Source organism: Corvus cornix, chromosome 13, assembly GCF_000738735.6.
Source record: "Corvus cornix cornix isolate S_Up_H32 chromosome 13, ASM73873v5, whole genome shotgun sequence".
NCBI lineage: Eukaryota > Metazoa > Chordata > Aves > Passeriformes > Corvidae > Corvus > Corvus cornix.
In genome coordinates this window covers 598,675-623,772 of record NC_046343.1, presented here as the reverse complement: position 1 = coordinate 623,772, position 25,098 = coordinate 598,675, and the positions used below count along the sequence as shown (strand labels likewise).

General features: G+C 51.5%; 1 protein-coding gene across 3 annotated transcripts in view; it reads right to left on the bottom strand.

Moving 5' to 3' along the window:
• Positions 1-25,098, bottom strand: part of PPP2R2B (protein phosphatase 2 regulatory subunit Bbeta) — a 67,777-nt gene that overhangs the window by 24,288 nt on the left and 18,391 nt on the right. The window contains exon 1 of one of the 3 annotated variants that reach the window (XM_039559811.1): positions 20,878-21,058. The exons of the other annotated variants lie outside the window; for them this stretch is intronic. Coding sequence (XP_039415745.1) covers positions 20,878-20,947 — 70 coding nt within the window. The 5' untranslated portion in view covers positions 20,948-21,058. Of the gene's footprint in view, positions 1-20,877; positions 21,059-25,098 lie in introns of those variants that run through there. 3 annotated transcript variants of the gene reach the window in all.

Below are 25,098 nucleotides of genomic sequence, written 5' to 3'. Positions count from 1 at the left end.
TCTTTTAAGAAATCACAGAATATTCTGAGTTGGAAGGGACCTGCAAGGATCATTGAGTCCATCACTTAAGTGAGTGTCCCTGGTGGGTATTGAACCCACAACCTTGGCGTTATTTGCACCATGGTCTAACCAGCAGAGGTAACCTTAGGGGCTTAAATGCAAACTGATTGAGAATTGGGCAGTTACTGAATCCACAGTTTCCTGAATGATTTTTTTTCTCTATTTACTATTCTTTTCTACATTACTCATCTTGCATACGCACACACGAACATCAGGGCAGCCCTCCATGACTCACCAGTGTTCCCACTGCTGGCGGCTCAGAGACAACGCTGGGGCAGTGACTCAGGCTGGCAGCAGCCTGCCCTCTGCACCCACTGCCAATGCCCACAGCCCGCGCCTCCCCCAGCCCTGCGCTCCGCCTGGTTACTGCTCTCACTGCATGTGCTGTGCTGCGGAGCTGGCTCACAATGCCAGAGCATTCCAGGCACCTCATCTGACTGCTCTGTGCCTTGGCTCACTGCAGGATTTACACTGCGATCCCTCTGCCAAGAGGCTTAGCAGCACAGCAGACACAACCTCCTCAATATGGCTGATTTGGGCTTAGGAACCATGATGGAAAATCCAAGTCCATCTGCAAAATACACTCTTAAAATAAATGAGACTTTGTAAAAAGCAGCTGAGCATTGATCAGGTCCTCCACCCTTTCCACACTAAAGCCTTTAAAAACTCCAATGAGTTCTGCCACAGAATTGTCTGGGCACTTCTCATGCATGGGCATAAAGGCATAAGCAACTCAAAAAGCAGCCTGGTTCCAAAATACCTTCCAGAAACCTGTGATTTCCAGGGACATCACTGGTTGCTGAAAACCTGAACATCTGACACAGGAAGCAGGTACTCCCAGATCTTAACAATACCGAGCTCTTCGTATGTACAAGATCTTTATCTCCAGCAGGAACACAAAAGCTGCTTTTCTCAAAAGGTAACACTGTGGTGAACACTGCAGCACCAGGTCTGACCCTCAGCACGTACATGTGTCCCAGGGATGTTGCCTTGCAAACCCAGGAAACTCTCAGATGTGCACCCCCGCATCAGACTGTTCTTACAGACAAAGGGTCGGTGTGCAGACACCAGGATGGAGGTTTTCCAACACACTTCATGTGCCATGCAGTCTGTCTTTCTGGTCATCTTGCTGCAGCCATCTGTTAGCTGATCAGCAAAAACCATTGACTGTTAAAAAATTTTAATTAGAAGTACCCAAATGTCAGCTAAGTGAGTAAAATTCAGAAGCAGCAAGCTTTGCTCTCATGTAGAGCAGCTATTTTCAGCTTACAACAGAATTTTGTTACCATCTTGCTCTGATGTCATTCTCTGTCACATTATTCCAGTTTGGTGCCCCTGGAACAAGCCCCTCGGCTGAACATGGGCAGCACAACATGCACCTACTGTGAGAAGAGCTTCTCACAGAAACCTGGCACTGAGTGCTCCACAACGGGAGCAGTAAGTGAGGAACAGCAGCGGGTCAGCGGTGAGACACGATGGGCCCGGCACATGATGGGGAATGGGAGGAGGCAAATGGGGAATGCGGCTGAGAGAATATAAACACCTTCTGCATGGGGAAACGGACCCTTCTCTGCCATAATCTACCTCTCTGCATTGAGCACCCATAGACGCTGTGCCCATCAGAGTGGTGGCATTCGAAAGAATGTTCTTAACGCTCCAATTCAAATTCTAAGGGAAAGCAAACACACTAACACTGTGCAGACAGTCCCTGGCATTTGTTGCATAGATTTGAATTTAATCAGATAAAGATGCCTTAATCCAACATCTGGGGCTGTACTGAGTAAGATGGCAGCACAATGGGACTGGGGCAGGCAGTGCCACCCAGAGCACTGGGCTGTGCCACCCCCACCTCAGTACCCATGTCTGGGCAGACAGGGTATTTCAAACTGACATCAGCCACCACAGCGCTCTGCCAGCAGCATCTCCCCAGCCTCTGTCCCAGTCAAGTCCCACTGCCCACAGATCCCCTCTCTGGGAGGCGGCATGGCCTGTTAGCACACACCAATTGCCCTCCTCGTGCCTTCAGCAACTGGTGCCACTCAGGGTCCTCCCTTTGGGATGTGCCCCATTCCCAGAGTGCCAAAGGCACAGTGATACCCATGGCAGGCGGCCACTGTCAGGTTCTGCCTCCACATGGGGCTCAGCGCCACTGCCTGCCACGGCCCCACCACTCCTTGCTGGGGCACAAACCCCTCACACGGCTATGCAAGAGTTCATGGTAACCCTGCATGGGGCCAGACCACAACACATACTTTATCTGCTTCCTCTAAAACTCATCAAAAACTATATTTTCTGCCTACTTTAACATTTCTTCCCATGGGAGATGGATGTCTGTGCCATCATTTTCAATCTGCTCCTGGAAGAGCTTGTCTCAAGACATTTTCCTTGCAGTATTTTAATTAAACTTTCTTTCTTTCAATTTAGTGTTGGGTTCATTAAGTGACATCCTGAGCCACTGAAATGAATTGCTTAAAAGTGATTTGTGCAGCAGCTTGAAGGAGCAGATTGCAGCTATAAATGAGCCTGTCTTTGAACTTTACAAGTTTTGCCGCTTGGGGTGCGGAAAGCACCCAAATGCCACAAGTCCCTGGGGAAGGCCCAAGGTTGGTGTGGGCAAGGCAGCACTCCTGCCTCCTGCTGGTATGTAACACAGAGTGAAAACCACTTGTTTATAAACTGCAAGTGCAACAAATATTTCTGCTTGAAAAATCAGAAATTTCATATATACATTTATCTTTAGTGGAAGCAAAAACCTTGTTTGTTACAGGGAATAAACTCCGTGATGTTAGAGGCTTCCAAATGGAAGCATGGACATTCACTAGATCCAGTCAAAACCCTCTTCCAGTCAGATGGGATTTAATTACGTTGATTCTGACAGGGAATTAAAAGTCTTTGCTGGGAGCTCTTTTTCTGGTGTCAGAGCTGTATCACTGAAGCTAAACATGGTGCTTCCCTAGCCAGGATCAGTGCAAAATATTTTTGACAAAACTTTTGGGCTGAGATAATCTTGACATTGTTCATCCACCACAGTGCAGGGACCAGAGTCGGAGCTGAACCTGGCTGTTCCCAACGAGGTCTTACCATCAACACACCAAAATCAAGTAGAGTGCATGGAAAGTGATTAGTCCATTCTAAACTAGTGGCAAATGTGGAGACAAGTACAGAAAATGCTCCTGCACACAAGAGGCCAGGCAGGGGCAGGAAGTTGTTGCTTGCCCAGACATGGCAGCAGTTCTGCCAGCAGCTCCACGAGCAACACAACAGCCACAGTGACACGCTCGGTAAAACACCCGGTTCCCAGGTCACCAAGGTTCTAATTGAGTGGTTTGTGGTTCTGTTACAAATCTGTGATTCTGGTGTCACAGGCTATGAGTGATTCTGCATCAACTGATTGCCTGCCCAGCCTTACCACCCAGGTCGATGGGGAACGGGGACTCTCAGCTTTTGGCTGTAGCATCAGGCAGAGGACACAGCCAGCACAGGACAGCACTTTGAACAAAGCTCTGCTTAGTGGTGAAGATTGTGACTCCACTTTAATCGCAGGTGAATGGTGTGACACCAAGGCATAACAATCCTGAATACAAGGCCATTACTGACATGAGAGGAGTGGGGAGAGTGTGAAAATTGCTTGGATGCAGCAGGAGAATGGTTAGTGAGTGTGTCTGCAGCCACACGGTCAACACCCAATAGACATAACTATACAACATCCAACAACTTCCACTGAAAAGCTGCAGTGATAAACAGAATGTTGTCTTACAGACCTCACCTTCTAAAAATGAGGTGAGTGCTGGGTACTTCTTCTCTGTTACTCCTCATGTTGTCAATGAGAAAGCAGGTTACTGGATGTTACCTGACATTAGGCAACACTGCTTCTATACGCCATCCGTGGTCTGCCTGATATTTATCCAAAGACAAGGCACTGGGCTTCCCTCTCTCACGCTCCTGCCTGCTGAGGTTCACCAAGGAATGAATCACATTGTTTGAGTAAGGCCGTAGAGCAGATCTCAGCTGCCTCAGTCACACACAGCTTTAGCTCAGAGCTCCCCACCCAAACGCAGCATCACCGACCTCCGGTGACTCCGAGTGTCACTGCCAGCCCAGTCAAGCCTTTGCAAGTCTGGTGGTGTCCTGGAACACTGAAAGATTTGGGACAACCTCTGCTACAAAGAGGGGTCAGTACCATGAACACTCGCCCACACCCACCTCAGGCGGCATGAAGCAGCATCCAAACACTGCATTTGACACCAGCTCATGGCAGGCAGAGGGAGCAGCAGTTCAACTGAAAAGTGACACGCTATCCATGTAACATCCTCCTAACACAGATACAGCCAGCACCAGCCATGGTCGTGTGGCAGGGAAGGGAGAGATGTAGAATCAACCAATGGTATCATATTCCAGAGAAATGCTTGGGGCAGAGCAGTCGGCTGCCACTGCCACTGCACATGACGAGACAGTGCTTCATCCCAGGGATGGGGGACACTGTCCGGGGGGGACAAGGAGCAGCATCACTTCCCCAAAACAACCATCACAGCAAGAGCAACTGCGGGACACTCAACAGGAATGCAGCCCCTGCCCATATGCCCAGGTGTATGCTGGGTGCGTCGGGGTAAGGGTCTGGATTTTAACAGCTCTGCTGGGAAGCTGCTTCCCACTCTGATGGAAATCTAGGTATTACTTAATTCAAAACAGAAAACAAACTGCACTGTGGGCTGTGAGCATGTTTGGGCTTCATTCAGAAGGGGAAAAAGTGAAAATACTAATTAACCCCAGTTGTTGGAAGAATGCCCTGCAGAAACATGATTCAGAATGGGTCACAAATCATAAAATAATAAAAAAAGCCACAATGCTCTGGGGACATTAAGCGATTACAGAGAGTTGTTATTTGGCTGATTTTCACACTTCATTAGCATGTGCATAATTTAACAAGTGAACATGCTGAGGGCTGGCAACACATAAGAGCCACTTTCTTGAAACACGAACTGTAAACTGGGACACCACAGTTAGGGAGCTTGTTTTAAATCATGATGGAAAAGCAACAGACATCAATTCTAGGACTTCAGCAGAAGAAATGGATGTTCACGGACCACAGACTAAGCAGAGGGGTGCCATGGGAAGGTAGCTACCCCTCTGGACGTGGCCCAGAGAGCCCAGCTTCACATGGCTGGGAACCACTCCAAAGCCATTTAACACAGAATTAGGTAAATCTGGATAAAAACAACACAGTGAATCTGTGACTTTCTACTGCTCCCACTTGTCTGGCACTCACCACAGAGCAGTGGGGACAGCACTGAAGCAGAGGGCAGACAGACTTTGGGAGTTACCATCAGAGCAGGCGACCTTCCAGCATACTCATTCCCCTTCCAGCAGGGAGAAACGAGGGCAGGAAACAAAGGCGATTCATCAGTACCAAGACGGCCACATCACATGGAAGGGGCAATGCCAGGACGAACCAGACTGCCCGGGGCCCCAGGCTGCTGCCAGTCCTCATTTGCGCCACGGTGGCTGGCAGCCCACAGGCATCCCACTCCAGTGGCTGTGACACTGGGGGACTGAAGGTTCTGCCATCAGCCATGGACAAGGACACGCCAGCCCAGGGCACATGTTGTCCATCACAGGGCTCCCACAGCACCCAACAAGGTTGGGCAGACACGGCAAGCACAGGTGTCCAGCACAAGGAGACCTGTGAGCTGAAGGCAAAGGGATGGTTCAGACGGGGGAGAGAAAAGACCTTTGCAAGAAAAAAGATATCTTGCTCCTTTTGTCCCACAGTATGTGGCAGCCACATCTCTACCCACTGTTCCAGACTGTAATTTCCCCGTATTTTAACACAGGTTCTGTTTATGAAACTGCAAGAGGATTTAGTACTTATGAATAATGCCATGAGGTCTGGGAGATGTTTCTTTATATGATTAACTGACCACAGGCCATTTGTTTTCAACAAAGAGGCTCAATGATCCATGCACACTGATTTATTCAGCCCCCGTCTAATGCAGTGCCTGACATCCTCCTGGTACCCATATCTGCACAATGATGGGAGGAATGCAGACCCCTGAGAGCCTGTGCCCAGTGCTCTGCATGACAGTCCATCAGTTGGGGCAGAACTGATGGGCAGGAACCCAAGATCATGGTGGGGGAACCCAACTGGCACACCAGGTTTCACAGTGAAGCAGGCCAGGGTTCTGCTTTCGGGTTCTCCCGAGCACTTGGCTCCCTGGGGCACTGCTGCACATTTCACCCACATTTCTGATCTCAGATACAGTACTTGCTGCAAAGATAATGGGTATTACAAAATAAACTGGGGTATCAGTAACAGCCCTGTCATATCGGACACCCTTGACACTGTTTGCTGATGAAATACTGCTGCACTGAAACAGTGCGTGAGAACTGGCAAATGGATTTCACTCTGAATAGAAGTGGAACTGACAAATGTACTGTTAATTGTCCAAGTTAAACAGCTGATGGCCAGTACCTGGCATCCTCCAGGTACCACATATTTTCTTTCCATAAGCACTTGATTTTGATCAGTCTGTGTTCCAGGAAAGGATGCTGGAAAGGTTATCTTCCTTCTGAATTTGGCTCTTAATAATTGAACAAGAAATTATATGGCTACAGAAGAAGTTTGAGTTTCTCCATTCAATGAAATACAGCAACGCCTGGACGGCACTTAATGTTGTTTTGTTTTGCTGTACATAAATAATTAGGAGTGAGGATGTAGTACTTTGAAGTTGAACTTAGGCGTATGAGCAAAGCTACAGTGAGAGTAATAAATTATGCAAAACTATTTGTGCTTGGAATGTTAATGTTCCAAGATGATGCAAACAGGCACTTTTTGAACCTCTTCTAAAAACCCACGGAAGCCCTGGGACCAAACCATATGGTTTAAGTCAGCGGCCCATAGCAAGCTTAATGCTTCTGCCAGCCAGCAAGGATTTGGGCAATTAATTTATTAATGTGTTTATGTAAACAAAGAGAAAAAAGTTGGGGAAAGTCTCATCCATTTCTCTCTGCCAAACTTATTGAGCATCATCAGACTGAGAGAATGCAAATCTAAAAAACTTTAAAACCCAACAAAGCCCCAGCCAGCCCCAGCACCCTGACAAGCAGAACTGGTGATCCAATCAGACAAACAGGACTGAGCAGAGTCGTGTCTTAGCAGAGTCATGAGGAACAGGTAAAACGGTCCCTTCCAACCTCAAAAATCTATGGAACCTCAAGCAGAAAGCTACCATATCACTTATAGTTTATTATTATAGATCCCTGACTCAGGACAAGGAATATCTAATTATCCTAATTGCTTCTGCTTTGGGAATGGGCCCTTTACACTTGGATAAAGGTGCCTATAAACAACAGTGTTTCTGCCTGCTCAGGCTGCGGGTCAGGTTTTATATGCTCTGAGAAGATTAACTTTATTCTTAGTGAAGAATTTAATTACAGGAAGCAATTAGCCAAGTGCTCCCAGTCAATACTGATGCGGTACGAGCTGTGTGGGAGTGGGCACCTTTGCTCCTGCACAGAAAGTCCAGGAACAGTGACATTATTGCAAAGCCATTTGGGTTTTACGTGACACCAGCCAGACCTGGATTTCCACAGGCCAATTACAGCATGCTGACTTAAGCAACATTCAGCAGGGCTGGGAAGGGGGAACCCAATAAAAAGACAGCAGGAGACTGAAACTCCATTTTAAAGCGCACGAATACATCAGTTTATGGGCTTGTTTTCTAATTGCAACACTGCAAAAATCGATGGCTTTTGAAAAGTAAAAGAAACGCACACAGTAAACTGCTTGCAAACTCTGCTAGTCAGAAAACAGTGCTTGCTGATAAATGTATTGTTTTCTCTGTCTTTTGGAGGACAGGACAAAAGGATGCCTTGAATACTTCCCATCCCCTGTAACCCTTTCCACTACATGTCAGTAACTGCAGCTACTCACTAAGCAAGAAAAAACTGTAATTAAATATACCTAAAATAGCTTTCCAGCCTCCAAATAGCACTGCCAAGGACTAACAAAGGCTAAATCTGACAACGCAGCCAAGCTGCCTGTTAGCACGCTCACATGGGAGGCAGCCGGGCATGATGGTGGAAACACACTGCTGTGTACACTGAGCACCCAATGGGGCAGAACTTGCACAGGTGATATCATGGTGTATTTTTCTACTGCTGACTACCACTCACACCTCTTCCCAGGCCTGCATGTGTACTGAGAAGGTAATGCTGGACCCACTAGTCATAAGACCACCAGCCCAGCAGCTGCTGCCCTGAGCCTGACACACAGGTTTTCTGGGGGGTCAGTTTCATTTGAAGGCCTGAGACTGCATGTGCAGAGGAAAAAAGCCTTTTTCTGGCAAACCCTAGTCCTCTGATTTCATCACCTCATCAGTAACTTTGCACATTGTCAGAAACGGCACGGAAAGAAAGAGGTTTGGTGAGGCAGCAGCTCTCAGGAGATCAAGAAGAAAGTGCCTCCCAAGTCTGGAATTCAGCTGTATAGCAGTACCTCAAACCAGGGCACGGCTCCTCCCTCAAGCCAGGAAAATCATTCCCAGCCAAGGGAGTGAAAACCACGTATTCCTCAGTCTGGCTGCACCATCACTGTGGGACAACGCGTTGCAAAGTAGAGCTGGTGCTGCGGTGCCCCTGTCTGGAGAGGGGCACTGGCACTGGCCATGCTCACTGCTGTGGTCACTCCCCAAGGCCAAGCCACAGTCTATAAACACACTGAGGAAGTCGGACAAGATGCTTTGCCCATCCCCAGCAAATGCTGAGACAGGGCAAGACACCTGGCCTGATGCGGACAGACGCTTCCTGCAGATGGGAACATGAGCATCCCTGCAGAGATGCATCCCTCCAGAAAGAGCAAGGAGCAGTAAAATGAATCTAAAAACAGCCTCGCAGGTTCCTTTCTCAAGAGAAAGCAGAGCTTTCTTAGTTAAAGAAACAAAGCCTTTAAGAATAAGACTCCAAAGCCCCTCTGTTTCCCTGGGCTGCGTGGGTCCCTGGCAAGGGGAAACACACCAGACATGAGCACAATTTGGAGCAATTTCTGGCAGTTCTGTGCAGAATCTTTCCTCTTGCCTCTGAAAGAGGGCTCTGGCTCACCCTGCACCACTCTCCTGCTGCTCTCACATCAGCAGGCCCATGGCCGGACCCACCCACTTGCCCCATAAGAAGCTGGGAGCTGGGAAGGGGCAGGGGTGAGTGAAGGAAAAGGGCAAGAGTCATGACTCCTAGCCCAGCAAGAAGGTTCGCTACAAGCAGTGACAAGTGTGTGTGTGTGTGTGTGCAGCCAAGCACATGGATATGCACAGCAGCAAGCAGAGACACAACTAACTGCCCACAGCCATATGGGCTTTTCGATTCACAACTGCTCATCCCTTGGGAAAAGGGGTCCCCAAAATGCTTGTGAACATTCCTCTGCCCTTCTGCCTCCTTCCACAGGTAGAACACCCCATCAGAAAGGTGGAGATGGCTTCTGCCTGCCTGATAGAGAACCCTGGTCCAAAGAGGGCACCTTGCACTGTGGCTGGTTTTGGCTGTTCAAGGAGATGGTAGGATAGGTGGTAAGTCAAAGGCCTCAAAAGACAACATCCTTCTGCAACACAGACGTGTAGAACCACAGTCCTCCCATCCCAGTCCTGTAAACCACAAGGGACATAGGGACCACACAGCCAGAGATGTCAGGGATCTCACACCTGTATTTAACAGGCAATGCACCATGGCTGTGTCCATAATCAGCTGGGGCAAGGGAACACGCAGGTTGGGATCTACAGGCCAGGACACTCCCAGGCAACATTCACACGGAAACTGACAGCAGCATTTGGCCCCGAAAGCCTAACTTAGAGCAAGGCTAATTGTATTAAGGACCACACAGCGTATTGCTTTATTTGTAATGAGTTTTAGGCTTCAGAAGCTGAGAATCCCATCTGCAAGAACAGACTGTTGCAGGATTCATCTATTAATAGCCACTGGTACACACTTCCAGCTGAGGGACACAAGGAGGGAGGAGACAACCAGATGGAGATAATGCATTAGGGTGACACAAAGCCAAAAAAAGGATGATCCACTTCCCCACATCCTCACACACATCTCAGGCTTGCAGCAGGGAGCAAATGAAATGTCACATGTGATTAACTCATAAACATCCTAATTAGAAAGTTCTTACATTAGATCAAATGTCCAAATATGACAAGACTTCAGTGTCCTCCCCAGAGCCCCATGCAGATGAGGTAACATTGTAGACTTCAGCTCCAGCTTCAAAGCAAGATTCATGCCCAGCCTGGCACTCCACTAATGGGCAAGAATCAACAAATACATCTGTAAGATCCTGTTTATGACGTGCTTTGAGACCTGCTAGTGAGTGTGCTGGATGAGAACCAAGAGCTACTATTCTCCCTTCAACGCTACACCCAGATCGAATTCTCAAGTGTCTGACTCAGGCTGACCTCCAAACCAGCCTGTCAGTAGGAACTGTTGCCACTGATGGGCACTGCAATGGCGGGGAACTCTGACCATCTCAAGATCCACGGGAGACATGGATCTGGCTCCGCTGTCACCAGAAACAGCCCCAGCTACAAGATAATCTCTGCACAGCATCATCTTCACAATCTTGGGTGAACTCAACCACTTAGTGCCACAGGTACTGATTTCTGGCTTTGTTTTTATGCCCAATGCTTTTCTGCCTGATGACTTCCATTGCTGGAAAAAGCTGAATGCCCTGTCATAGCTGGAGATGCTCTGTCAGTAACACTCGCTGCTGCACTTTGCAGGAGTCCTAATGAAAAATGTCACATCAAGTTGCCAAATGACAGTATGAAACAGGATCCTCACCCAAAGTGCTCTGCTGCAGGAGAGCTTGGACTGAGCTCTACAGGGGCAGAGGGGCTTCCATCAGATACCTCCAGGGTGCCAGCAGCATGACAGCCCATCAGCACTGGGTTTTCTCCATCGCCACAACACACTTGCTAGCTCCCCACAGCGACTGTGCCTCCAGCCCCTCTGCCCATCCCCCTGGGCTGCTTTCCACTCAACACAAAGAGCACAGCAGAATCACAGCTCACAGCTCAAGAGCACTGCTGAGCAAAGCCAGCAAAGCTCCTGAGACTCACAGGCATCACCAGGGGCAGGCAGGGCCCCATTGCTGCAGGACTCCAGCCATGACCTACAGATGGAAATCATGCTGGGTCTGGTGGCTGCATGAACCCCCAGACCAGAGCCCTCACCTAAGACCAGGGTGGAGAAACACCATCGCCAAAACTCAACAGTTTGTCACTGCTGAGAGAGGTGTGGGTCCGTGTTTGCTCTGATGCATTCAAACAGAGCAACTCTGTGGAAGGAAACCGCTGCAGAGACGCTTGCGAAGACTGTGATGGGACTCCGGCTTCTGCCAAGAAATCAGGCAAACAACCAGAGTACCCCATGATCCCTGCATGACTCGTATCCTCCAGCTGAGAGTGTTACCCGAACAGATCTTCCCAAGCAGAGGCAATCACAAGCAGACATCTGGCACACCGCTCCTGCTAGCCAGAAATTTTCAATGGGGAACCAGTTACAAAGCAACACTGCTCATGCTGTTATTATAATTAAGAATCTGTCAGCCTGCTGAAACGAAGGCCAAGTTTATTTAGGGATTGTGAGGGAGGGCTCTCCAAAACAGCCTCTCTAATTCTCTCTCTTCCATTCCCCAGATCCGACAGAGATGCACGTTTCCATGGACAACTTGCCAGCTGAGGTTGGAGCAACCTCCACCTCTGCTGACATCTAACCTCCAGCAGCAGACTCCACCTCCTGCTCTGAAACAGCAAGTGCAAGGGTCCCCCTAACCAATATAGAGGTTTCTAGTGGAACTAGGAACAGCAGGCATGTGTCCCATCTGCAGGCTGGTATAGGTGGGTGAGCTGTCACTGGTGCTCCTCCTGCCTCAAGAGGCAGTGCCATGCACTCCACCTTTAGGACAGTACCTCAGGGATCTACAGAGCAGGACCCCATGGAAGCAAAGCTTGTTTTCTTGCAGGTAATTTCATGCTGGCTGAACAGCCTCACACTTGCACATCTGGACACTGCAGGTGTCCAGGCACCTTTCATAGGGCTCCAGTGCCCCTGTAAAGCCACGTATGAGATGGACACTCTTCCCAGTGGTAGGTTTGTGCAGGAGCTGCACCACAAACACACAAGAACAAACACTTGGTGTTGTGCACTGTGTGCCTGTGTGAGTTTGATGGGTAGGAGCCAGGTGTTAAACAAGCTACAGCCCCCCCCAACACTGGTCAGCATCTGGCACCACCAGTCTGAGCTCTGTGGTGAGACAGACTAAAGGGCTGGTGCCCCCTGTGCTCCCTGACCTCATCCACTTCTCGCTCGGTAAAATTGACTCAGCCTGCAAGGGGAGTGATCTGTCACCCCTGCTCACCAGCTGCAGCTGCTGCGAGGCTGGTGCTGCAATGGACAGTCAGGCACTGGCATGTGGTGTTTGGTCAATGCCTGCACTCCTCAGAGAAGCTGCTGTTCATCAGGGTCCAACCGCCTTGCCATTACTCACAGAGCCAACAAAGGGAATGCAAGGAAATGCCAGGTAACTCTCACTGAGGCTGCACTGTTCATTTCAGGGCTGCCTGGTGACACAGCAGCACACAGGCAGGGGCCCAAGCACTGCCCCCAACTTTGCCAAGGCAGCCAGGGGCAGCACCACCACTGTAACACAGCTGCAGCCAACCAGGGGACACCCAGAACACCCAGCACTGGGCACAGAACGGCAGACTGGAGCTGGCTGGCCATCACTGTGCACTGCTGTGGCACAGCGTTGCTCCATCCCTGACAGCAGTCAGGGTGTCAGGGCAGGGTGAGGGCAGGGCAGGACCCCAAGGGCACTGACTGTGGAGCCACACCAGCTCAGGTCACACATCAAATCACAACTGAGACATGTCTCTCTTGCTATCAGCTTGATATTAGCTGATGAGGACTCAGATATCAAGAATGAAAACACCAAGATGAAACTTAAAAAACCCACTGGTCTTCCAAAGTCTACGAAGCCTTGAAAGTGAGCACATTTAGGGAGCCCTGCTTGTGTGGCTGAGTTGGGCTGGGTTCACTGGAAGCCACAGCTGAACCAGAAGCCGTTTTGGGGTCTGGGGCTTCTCCCACTGTTGTATGCTCATTATCAGCATTTGGAGAGGTTCGACTTTGATACTCCTTGCACTAAAATGAGTTGCAGATCAAACCAGGCAGGCAACAGAATTTTTAAATTAAACTACAAAATTATTTAAAATCCCCTTTGAGGACGTTATCACAGGGTTAACACCCACTCTTGGCTTCAGATAATACAGCAGCAATAAATGGTAATGTGCTCTATGAAACATGATTTATTTTTGCTGAGCAGGCTTGGCATTATAAATCTCAGCACTCTTAACATTTAAAGTTGTTATTCCAGTGACAAAATAGACACAAGGGAGATAACAGTCTTTATCTCCATTAATGTTTTATTGTTGTTCAGAGAATATGGATATGGACTGATCCAAGCGTAGGAAAATCACAGCAATTTGTTTGCATATTGGGGAAGCTGAGATAATGGTTGTGTTTCATGACCGCACCAGGGAATCAGCTGAAATGCAGGACAGAGCAGATCAAAAGGAGGGATTAATCAGCTACTTTGGTTTCTAGTTTCTATTTTGGTTACTGTTCCATTCCCAGGACCTGCCCTAGCATAACATTAGAAGAGATGGTCCCTGCGCGTGGCCGAACAGCTGACTCGTGGCACCCGAGGAAGTGAGGAAACAAAAAGGCTGCGCAACAGTTCTGTGTCATGCAGACAAACAGCACTGCCACGGAGGCAGGACCCTTCTGGATATTCAGCTGCCTGGAAGCGACTCTCTGCTGTCCTCAAGCCCCACTGCCCGGGCCCCTGCAGCTTCCTGTCAACACAGAGCTCCTGACCTGTCTGGCATTTTAACTCCTTCCCAAGGTACACATCGCACCTCAGGGTACCACAACACCCTCTCTAAGCTGAACCTGAAACAGTGAGCTGGAGCTGCAGTGAGGGCTTTGCTGCTGGCGGCTTAAGCAGATAAAGGCTGAAAACCGAAACCCCACACAAACCACACAGCCACCTGCCCCATCCCAGGACCCCCTGTGCCAGAGAGAGTAACCCTTTCCCCTCAAGAAATCAGGCTCATAATGCATCAGGGAAAAACAAAAACCAGTGCTGGAACTGCCCTCAATGAAGACATTGACTCCAACAGCCCAATCACACCTTTACTGGGAGGACAGCAGGGAGGTGAGCTGGGGAGAGCATTCCTGACAGCATACAAACAACACACCAATGTCCACACATCTGGCTTCCAGTGCCCAAGCGGTGGGGCAGATGGCCACGGTGGTGTCTGACCCTTTCCCAGAGCGCTGGGGTCAGGCCCAGGCCAGTTCCGAGTTCACTGTGCCTCAACTGCCCCTCTCCAGGGCAGAGCAATCGCAAGCTGCCCAACTCATGGGGATTTTGGGAGGGCTGCGAAGAGCTCAGGCGCCACTGCCCAGGGCTGCCAGGTGCCCAAGAGTCACAGCAGCTCTACACAGGGATGCTGAGATGAGAAGTCTGTGGGTCTTTTGGTGTTTATCCACCAGCTCCAGGCAGACCGGCCGCGCAGCAGCTCCACCGACACTGGCTGCCAGACCCCTGGTAGGTGCGTGCACGTCAGTGCCTGGGCACTGCCCACAGCGCCCAGACCCCCGGGGGTGCTCACACGGCACTGCCCGGACGCTCCCTGCGGTGCCCGAGCCCCGTGCCAACCCTGTGTGCAGCTGGAGCTTTGTGCCTGCTCAGCACACTGGAGTGAGCACTGCCAGCTCCTGGCCGCAGCCGCACAGTCGAGATGGGGAGGAGCGGGGAGGAAGCAGCCGCTATTTTTAAGCTGCCTGATCAGCATAGCATCATGCCAGGTCAACACGCCTCGGCTCCACTACGTGTGCCGGCTCAGCAGGCCTCACCTCTGCACCAGCCAGCACACATCTCACAGCGGTTACGGCAGGCACCAACTCACACCAGCTGCATTTCCAGTGCCCCAGCAGGTGGGACTTACATTCTCAAAGGATTCTTTCCACAAGCATTTATTCCCCCAGCCAATCACTAACAAGCAAGTCTGGACTCGGTAATCTTGGAGGTCTTTTTCAACCTTAATGATTGTATGATTCTATGATTCTAAGCCTGCAGGCAGGGGTACACCTCTGGTCCAGCCTGCAGAGTTAGGGAATGCTGATGATTACCTAGTCTGCCACGGCATTAAGCCCTTCCACCTACTTCCAGGCATCAGATCTCAGCAGCTCTTTTGGGAGGAGGCGTGAGGGGTTTGGCAGAGCCCTGCCGACTCCTGTTCCCACAAGCAGCCACAGGGACAATCTGCTGGGTCACATAAGGAGCACATCCAGCCCAGTCTCCTGTCTCCAACAGACAACAGGTGATACACAAACAGGACAACCATGCATAATATTCTCCTACCCTCTGCAATGTCTAGCTCAGGGGGCTCCTGAACCAGAGGTGGTCTCTCTGCATTTAGCAAATCTTGACCACTTCATCAAGTCCCTCAATTCCATTTTGAAACCTGAGTATGGGGCTGTGCTGGCTGGCACCCCAAGGATCACCCTGCAAGCACCACAGCACACCCCAGGGTCCTGGGCTTGAGGGAAAGACCAGTGCTGGGTTCTGACCTGCTGCAGCTGGTCCTCAGAACACGGGGACCCCACAGCAACAGGGACTGGGGTAACTCTGGGTTGCAAGGCCAAACCCCTCCACACTGCTGTTGGTGCCTGCTGGGAGTGACCCAGCTTTCCCCAGCACTGGAGAGGGAGCAGCTTGGTTCTTGCACAGAGCTGACGGGACAGAGACAGATGCAAGCCATCACCAGTGACCAGGCACCCTCCTTGTAGTCCATCTGCAGTGGGTCAGTCACATCATTACCTGCTCCCAGTCCTCTCAGTAATCTCTAGATTACAGAGTCCCTAGGCACATCTATTCTCTCATTAATCCGTAGATTAAAGTATCCCCAAATCGGCTTTGACGTGGAGCACTGCAAACAGCTGAGTTACGCTGTGCTTCTGCAGCGATCCCATATTAGGCAGGAGACATGTCTGTGCGTCCTTCCCACCTGGGGGGAGCCCAGGCTCAGGAAGAGGAAGGGACGTCTAAACACAGTACATGTGTATAAATAAAAAGCAGAAAGGATGGGATTGTGTTTCGTAACTAAAGTACATATGTGATAAAACAACTTCATGGAGGTTCCCGGATTAATTAAATCTCAATCCAGATGATCTCCAAACAGCAACTTGCATCATTTGCGACAACAGAAATTCCCCACAGCTCTTGCTCTAACCTAGCAGTGGGAAATGCTTCACTTGGTGCTTTCCTGGACACTACATGCAGATTTTTTAAAAAGCAACCACCGTACCACAGAGAGCTCGAGGCAAACTTCGCAGGCATCAGGGCAGAGAGGCACTGGCATCAGGGCCCCTTCCTGCAGCATGACAGCAAGCAGGGATACAGGCAGGATGGGAATGACAGAGAGGCTGACAGAGGGTTACAGAGGGAGTAACAAGATTAAAGCAGGAAAAGGAAATAAAGGCTTAGTGATAGATTTCTCAGCAGCAAAACCTATTCAGTTTGGGAAACACTCCCCCAGGAGATTAAAGATTTGCAGAGGCATTAGCCAGAGCCAGAGAAAGGGTGCGGGGAGCAGCCATGCAGTGGCCCAGGAGTGGCTGCAAGGTGTCACGACTGTCCTGCCCAGCAGGAGGGCACGGCACATCCCCAAGGCCATGCAGCCCCAGCTGGGTCAGCCCCGTGCCCGCAGGGGAGAAGGTCCCTTGGCAGAGCCATTGGGAAACAGGGATGTCCCTCAGTGGGTGCCAGGATGGCCCCCCATAGTGGCCTCACACCATGGCCATGGGGCATGAGTTCTCCCAAGGGTCCTTCTCCAACAGCACAACCACCTGGCCACGGCCACCTCCCCATGAAGCCCAGGCAAGACCACTACTCCTCCTCCCAGTGCCATGTTGGAAATCATGGGTGCCAGGGCTGGACCATGCCCGTGCTGCCCACAGCACTGCTGGGCCTGGGACATTTGCACTGTGTTAATGGCCAAAGCACACACCCCAAAATGCACACCCCACTCAAGAGATTCCTGCTGGTGCCTCCCCAGAACAGGTCCCTGGGGCTGCAGGGCACCCATCACGCCCTGGAAGAGTTCCTGTCTGCTGCATCACACCGGCAGGAAGGGCTATGTCTCAGTGCCTCCACATTTTCATGTGAAAGGGTGACTCCACCGTGGCTGTTGTGGGGCCAAGGCCTGTGGGCTCTCCACACCAAGCCCAGGACATCTGGCAACATCAGGAGGGAGCAGGGACAGAGCTGGAGAGGTGAATTCCATCCCAACAGCCAGGTGCTTGCAAGAAGATGGGCTGTGCTCCTGGCTGAGCTCACAGATGGGGGGCAGGACAGGCAGTGCCAGCCTGGCCCTGGCCCACCCAGCCCTGCCACCAGAACCCCCTGCCCCAGGAGGGACCCGTGGCCCCCAGGCCAGCCTGGTGCTCAGCATCCGTCCTTCATCAGAGGATACCTGCAACAGGGCAGGTGTGCACAGACATGGAAGACCAATATGAGGCACTATCCCACGGGGGGGAACCATGACTGAGCTCCTGTCCCACCTGAACCTGCTGAGCACACAGGCTGGGTAGGGCTCAGGGCAGGGCTCATGGAAAGGGTCACTCATGTCATTCCTCTCTTGTTTGGAGGTATTTACCCAACTGTCAGCCGCTGCAAGTACTCGGAGACATGCCAGGTGAACAGCACCACTGCACAAAACAGGTGACACCCACAGCCTGAAGCCTAAAGGAGACAGGCATTTTGGGTTCAGCTGCTGAAATGGGCCAGCTTGGGGCAGGGGGCATGACGGACCCTTGAGGACACTTCTCCAGCAAGCACATCTAGAACTGGAAGCTGCTCCAATGGTTGTTTGTATTCAAATGTCTCAATTTGTCCAACTTTTGGCTGGGCACTCAGCAGAATTGCCAATGAAGATAGATTTATGCAAAACAAGAATAAACCAAGGATATTTTCTGGACATTTTTCATGTGAGATCTGCCGTTCTGCAGCAGTGCTCTGCGATCTGAGCTGGCATTGCCCTGGAACCTGCTCACCCTGTGCCTGGCAAACCTTATGACACGGCTGGGGATGTGGGCTGCACCTCAGCACCTCCCTGGCAACCCGAGTCGAATTAGCACAAGGGCCCCATTTCTTCTCAGCAATACTCTGATCTGCACAAGAACAAGGCATTCAAATGTGCACTTGTGAAACACCATCCTCACCCCACATTTGCATGAAAATACCAGACCTATTTAAGTGACAACAGCACTTCACTAAAGCAAATTACATAACCCGACTATTTCCCTCAGCTGACACACCAGAGACACCTTCATTTCCAAAGCAAGTCTGCACTTTCTGCACAGCATTTGGATTTTCTTCTTTTTTAACCAGATACCACGGTGTTTTAGGCATATGCTGCTTTCACATGTAGAAAAAATAAAATTGAATTATCTAAATTTTTTATCTTAGCAGAATCTACCATTTCAAAGTGCACTCAGCCTCCCTCTAGCAGAACCACTGCATAGAGAGTCAGGATTCCTATACAGCACGAAGTGAAGAAAAACTCCCAGCTGATACACAGCCATTAAATCCCCTCTGGTACCTCCCCCTGCCCTGACATTGCAGCAGGGATCTCACCAGCTGATTCGGTCATCTACTGCACAAATGCCTCTGACTGTTTCATTTCTATAGAGAGGATTGCTATGGTTCACTAGTACGACACACAAGGTTCTTCTGAAAATGCCAGCATACAGCCACAGATTACAGACAGACTGGATCTTATCACTGAAAATCCCCAGCCTTCCCAGTCTCATGGGCAGAAATCACTGCAGGCTCATCTCAACCCTCCACCCTTCCCAGCCAGGAAACCTGAGTTCTTAGCAGGTCACAACAAGGTAGCTATAGCCCCATTTTTAATTTGCTGGCTGTTGCAGCTGCCTTTTAGGATGCAGCAACAGCAAATTCATCCTTCTGAGAGCACAGCACATGGTGATGCGAGCCAGACAACTGGGAAGTATGGGAGCTCAGCCCCATCCTGGCCACAGCACCCTCCTGGAAGCACTGGCTCGCACCACCCCTCTCAGCAGAAATGTCCCGTCAGTGTGGTGTGGCCTCCACAGGTCCATCACTCAGCCCCACGGCAGGTCTGCCCACTCCCCAGCCCCACAGTGCACCCATCACCTGGCCCCACAGCAAGTCCTCCTGGACCCCGGGCCCACAGTGTCAAACACGCAAGGAGAGCAGCAGAGCCGGGGATGCCCCAGGACAACACCTCCCCAGCATCTGGGGGCTGTCACACTGAGCACTTGCACTCCAGCTACACACAAGCAACATGAACAACCATTTTCTGTGGTTCACCAGGTATCCAAAGCTTTCTATTACTATATCAAGCCCAAGATTTCCCACTAGATAAACCCTCCTTCAGCCATGTGACAAAATTCCCGAAGCCTGGCTTCCTTTAAGTCTCATGAGGATGACACAGTAAGAGAAAGCCTCTTTGGCTACTAATTAAGCTATGAATAAGCCTTCTCAGACTCTGGTATGAAATCTGGTTTTTGAAGCCTCATTGAAGGTGTCAGTGCTACCAGAAGGGGTGGGGGGTTTGGTTTTGCTTTACATCAGCTGCAGTTTCCTCCTGAAGCAAGAGACCAAAGGGCGGTTGTGACAGAGCTGATGCGAAGTTGACAGCTACCAGGGAGGACAGCAGAGGCAACAGCAGCTCCATCCCCATCCCTCCTTCAACCCTCGCTGGTGGAGCTGTCTTTGTGGTGGCTGCAGCATCATGTGCAGGCTGAGCTCATGTTCTAACGCCTGAACCGAACGTGGCCACACCATCTTCTCCGCTCTTGAGCCGTTACGGGAAATCACTTTCAAATGCACCATGAGCCTCACCAGGGCTGTGACATTATCCATGTCCAACAGCCTCGGTATCTCCTTGCATCTGCAACACACCAGTTAGGATTCATACACCTTCCTGAAGCGCTTTGTAGTGAAAATAGCCCTGAGACAACTGTTCCATTGACGAGACCTGCACCAGCGTTTGCCGTATTCCCGCACCTCACAGCGCGGCTTCAGCCACCTGCAGCACCGCGAACGCCCTCATGGGCTGAGGAAGCCGATCGCGAACCGCGGCCGCCGCCCGCATCCCTGTGGCTCCGGCGAGCTCCGCATCCCTCCGGCCCCGCGGGCTCCGCTCCAGTGGGGAAGGGCTTGCGCAGGGGTCGGGACTCCCCTTTCTCCCGGAACCGGAGGAGCGAAGGCGCAGGGGCTCCCGGAGGGGCCCGGCGGGGCGGGGGGCTCCGCAACAGGGCGGGAACGCGAGGCTCCGGCCGCCCCGGGGCGGGAGATGGGGGCGGCTGCGTCCCGAGCGCTGCTGCGGGCGGCTCCCGGTGCCCCGACTTAGCCGCCCCCAACCCGCCGAGGGACCAGCCCGGCCCGGGGGAACCCACCCAGCGACACCCGGCGCTGCTGAGTCACCGGCGCGGCTTCGCCGCGCCCGCACCGACCCCCCGGGGCCGCCGCCGTGGGGCTGACCAGCCCGGCCAGGGACAGCGGTGCCGGTCCCGGGACAGCCGCGGCCCTGGGGCGCGGAGAGCTGCGGGGGAGGGCGCGGAGCGATGCGCGGCGATGCGGGCGGGGGCCGGGGCCGCTGCTGGGCGGCCTCACCTGCTGCGGGCGGGCCGGGAGCTGCGGGCCGGGCTCACCTTCCGTGGCATAGCTGTGGTCTCGCAGGAAACTGCTGCTGATCTTACGGGTCTCAGCGTCCTCCTCCATTGACGGCGGGCAGGCGGGCGCGGGGCGTCAGCAGCCGCAGCCGCGGATCCATCATCCCCCCCCGCGCCCTGCTCCGCGGCGGCGGCCGCCAAATGCGGCGGGGGGGGGCGCAGGGGCGGCGGTGCCCGGTGGCTCCTCCCATACGGCACCGATCGGCACCGCGCGGGCGGGCGGAGCGCGGCGCAGCCCCAGCCCCAGCCCCAGCCCCAGCCCCAGCCCCGAAGACGCTCCTGCTCGGAGACGCACCTGCTCCAGGGACACTCCTGCCCCGGGACGCTCCTGCCCGGGCATGCTGTTTTACCTGGTGACGCACCTGCCCCGGGGACACTCCTGCCCGGGGATTGCTCCTTCCTGCCCGGGGCGCCACTGCCCTTGGTGGACGCCCCTGTCCCTGGGGAAGCTCCTACAGCCTTCAGGCAGACTGACTGCTGCTCCCTGACCTGCCTGCCCCAAAAACAAGATCCCAGCCGAGGGCTGACATCAGACCCTTTTTTGGCAGAGCCACAATATATGAACGCTGGGTGTCCCGGGACAGGGGATGCAGTAAAGGGCCATGGAGGTGACCATGCCAGCAGTGCTACGGAGGTGTGTACCCACGGGCAGTTGGCCCAGGCTCACCCTGTCTTGACTTTGGAAGGGGGTAGGAATGCTCAGTGACTTATGACCATAAAGGTCGATGTGGATGGGGGATTGGTGGCATCCAGAGAAGAGAATGAACACAAGGGCTATGGGGGAAGGGAGGGCTTTCCTGTTCAGGGCACATCTCTGATAGGACAGGCTGTATTTTGGACTCATCATCTGGTGCACACCAAAGGGAAACAATTGCCCACTGGAAGGGTTTTGTGTCTTGGCAGAGTCCAGGAAGAAGCCTTGGCACTGGCAGACACAGGGAGGAAACTCACATGGGGCAAGTTCCCTCAACTCCAGCACCTGAAGTTGGAAGTAAAACCCAACCACAGTGTCAGGGCACATGACATCCCCAACCCAGGCAGCAGTGTGCACACTGGGCAGCAGTGAGAGGACAGGCACTACTCCCCACTCTCACTCCTGACCTGCAGTGTCCCCTCTGACCCCCACTCTCCACTACTCAGACAGCTGCTGAAGGGAAACAGGTGCATGGACACAGGCTGGGGTTTGACCTGGGCCTGCACCCCACAGCACCCCACTGCTCCATATTGCTGTCAAGACCCATCTTAGCACTGCCTTGGTTCACTCTGGACAAGAGTATCATGGGTGCTGGGCACTAGCTGGGGTCAGGCGGGGAACTGGCACGCACGGGCACAGGCCCCGCAGCACCTTTACACTGTGTGCCCACCCACCCAGCACCCCTCGAGACCCCCACACCACGGGACTGGGGTCAGCTGGAGGAACTGCAGAGTTCGGCGTGCCATGGCACAGGAGCTGCTTGACAGTCCAGGGCCACATCAGCAGGGAGTGTAATTGTTACTGGAACAGGAGGATGCAAAGGGAATGGACAAAGATGGTGGATAACATTGTAAATACAGTGGTGCACTGCAGCTTGATTTCCTCTCCCAACTGTAGTGTCATAATTAAAATCTCATTAGGAAGGTGCAAGATCTTACAGCCTGAATTATTATTATTATTATTATTATTATTATTATTATTATTATTATTATTATCTGCTGAGATTCATTGTCTGCTTGGGGGCTGCTTATTCTAGGGGAAGCACGGGAGAGAGCACCTCTAAGCAAGAAGGCTCAAGGACTCCAGTACGTCCAGTATGTGCATCTTTTGGACAGCATGTTCCACACCTCTGCTGCACAACCACACCAGCACACCCACCACACCACCACACGCCTTTTGGAGGAGTGTGCGGATACTCTCAGATGAGGGGCAAGAGAGAGGGAAAGCTTGTTCTACCCATTGTGACCTTATGAGGAAAGGTGAATTCCCAGGCCCACAGCTTCCTGCCTCCCCAGGATGTTTTCTGACATGCTGTCACATAGAGGCTGATAAAAGACATTGTAAAACTGCACCTTGGAGAACTCCAGCGCTTACTCCTATGCATATATAACTTCAGGATTTGTCAATCACATCACATCACAGGCCACTCATTAATACAGGGATTACTGATATGACAAGCCAGAAGCATTCATCAGACAGGCATAAGCTGGTAGTCTCCATGCCCAAGCCTTCACTGAATTATCCTGGAATGTGAGTTACATGCTATATTCACCAGGCACATATTTAAGTCAAGAAAACACACTGTATTTGAGGCTGAGGTTGCTCTTAGCTGCAGTGGGTGAGAGTTGCACGTTAGTCTGAATTCACTCCCTGTGAAAAGGCACAGGACCTGGCCATGGCTTAGTGGCACAGTGCAGAGATATGCTGACCAAAGCTCTCTTGCATGCCAAAGAGAGCCACAGCACTAACATCATGCTTTAGAAATAATTTTTGTGTTGCTGGCAGGTCCTCATGCATGCAACAGCACAGGAGACCAGACGCCAACACACCACAGGACTTGGAACTGCTGCTGGCTCTGGGCAACTCAGCTGACACCTCTGTCTGTGGTCTCCTGTCTCCCGAGGGAAGGATGTGGACCTCCCACAGGAAAAGAGAGATGGAAAAGAAAGATTAAAACCGCACCACAACACTATCCCCAGGAACTGGGTTCCCTCTGTCTACAAGCTACATTCACCTGCAGGTGTCCTGTAAGAGGCAAGAGCAGCTTCAGACAAGAAAAATAAAGACAGATTTTGAATAAGCAGTTGTTACCATATTGCCTCCTTCCATCAGACCCCAGATGCCAAACCCCAGGCCAAAGGCAATGCCCAGCTGAATAATGAGCCCCTGCAATGCCCATGAATATCATGAACACAACCAGTGACTTCCTTCCCTTCCTTTTCAGTATACACCGTCGTCAGTGTATTTTCATTCTAACAAGTGCCAAGTCCCTTCTCCTTTCTTAAGTAGCAAAAATTATTCCCCCATTGTGCATGAATTATACTTACACATTTGTAAGTCCTGCAAAGTTTTTCAACACACTGTATCATTTAAACACATCCAGAAGCCACCTGTTTGTTATGCAACATGCATAGGAGCTGCATCATGAAATCCATTTATTCTCAGCTTTTTAAAATCCAGGAGCAAGCCTTTACAATAACTAAAAGCATTAGCTGTCCTAAGCAGGAATCCATTTGCAGATTAAATTTGCCAAAGGTCAGCTTGTAGCTGTCACTGTTTCCCAAACCCCCAGGTGTCCGCCATGATCTGTACTTTGACATCTCCTGAAGAGCCAGGACACTTTCCACTCCAATGATTTTTGCTTCAATTAGAGAGGCTGAAGAGTTCCATGCTCAGGTTTCTGTGGGATCTAAACAGTGTGTGAAGAATAATTGAATCAAACTTCCAATTTTATGCTCAATACAGAACTTCCTTCACAGCACTTACTTTAGCCTCCCATCCATGAGCAGTAAATCTATTTTCCTAATTACTGTTTTGGGTTAGAACAATACCCATATCTTTTAACCATTAAGCACAGATAACAAAATTTCTTTTAAACTTGTAAGAATTATTTCTGTTGGTTGACTGATCGTTAGCTCAGTGCCCTCAGCGGGCACCAGCTCGCTGGACGGTGCCGGAGGTCAGCTTGTGTGCAGGAGCACTGGTGACAGCACATGCCCATGGCACAGGGGACAGGACTGGCAGTGAAAGCCCCAGGGTCCTGTGCTCTGCCTGCCACAGGTCTGTGAGCAGCACAACAACCTGCAGCTGTGGGCAGACACTGCTGCCCCGCTCTTTGTCCCTTCCTGTGGGTGGAACATCCCCCTGTTCCAGGGTGGGACAGGGAACTGCTCCCTGGAAGCAGGACATACTCTCACTCTGCAGCATCTCAGCTTTGTAGACTTATCAAACTATGGACCAACACAGGTGGTGGCCACCTCCACCTGCCCTAACCAAGTCTGAGATGCTTTACCTGAAAGCCCATCTCTGCTAAGGAAGGGAAACCAGGGCTTTCATGACACCCCTCAACATCTCATATCAGAGCCAGCACCTGGTCTTTGATCTGGATGAAGGTCATGGCACACAATTAGTACTCTGAGAAGGAGAGCACTTAATTTCTCCAATCATGTCCAGTTCCCAATGTGCTCCAAGTCCTTCAGCTCACAGATTTCAGTAGAGACAGCACT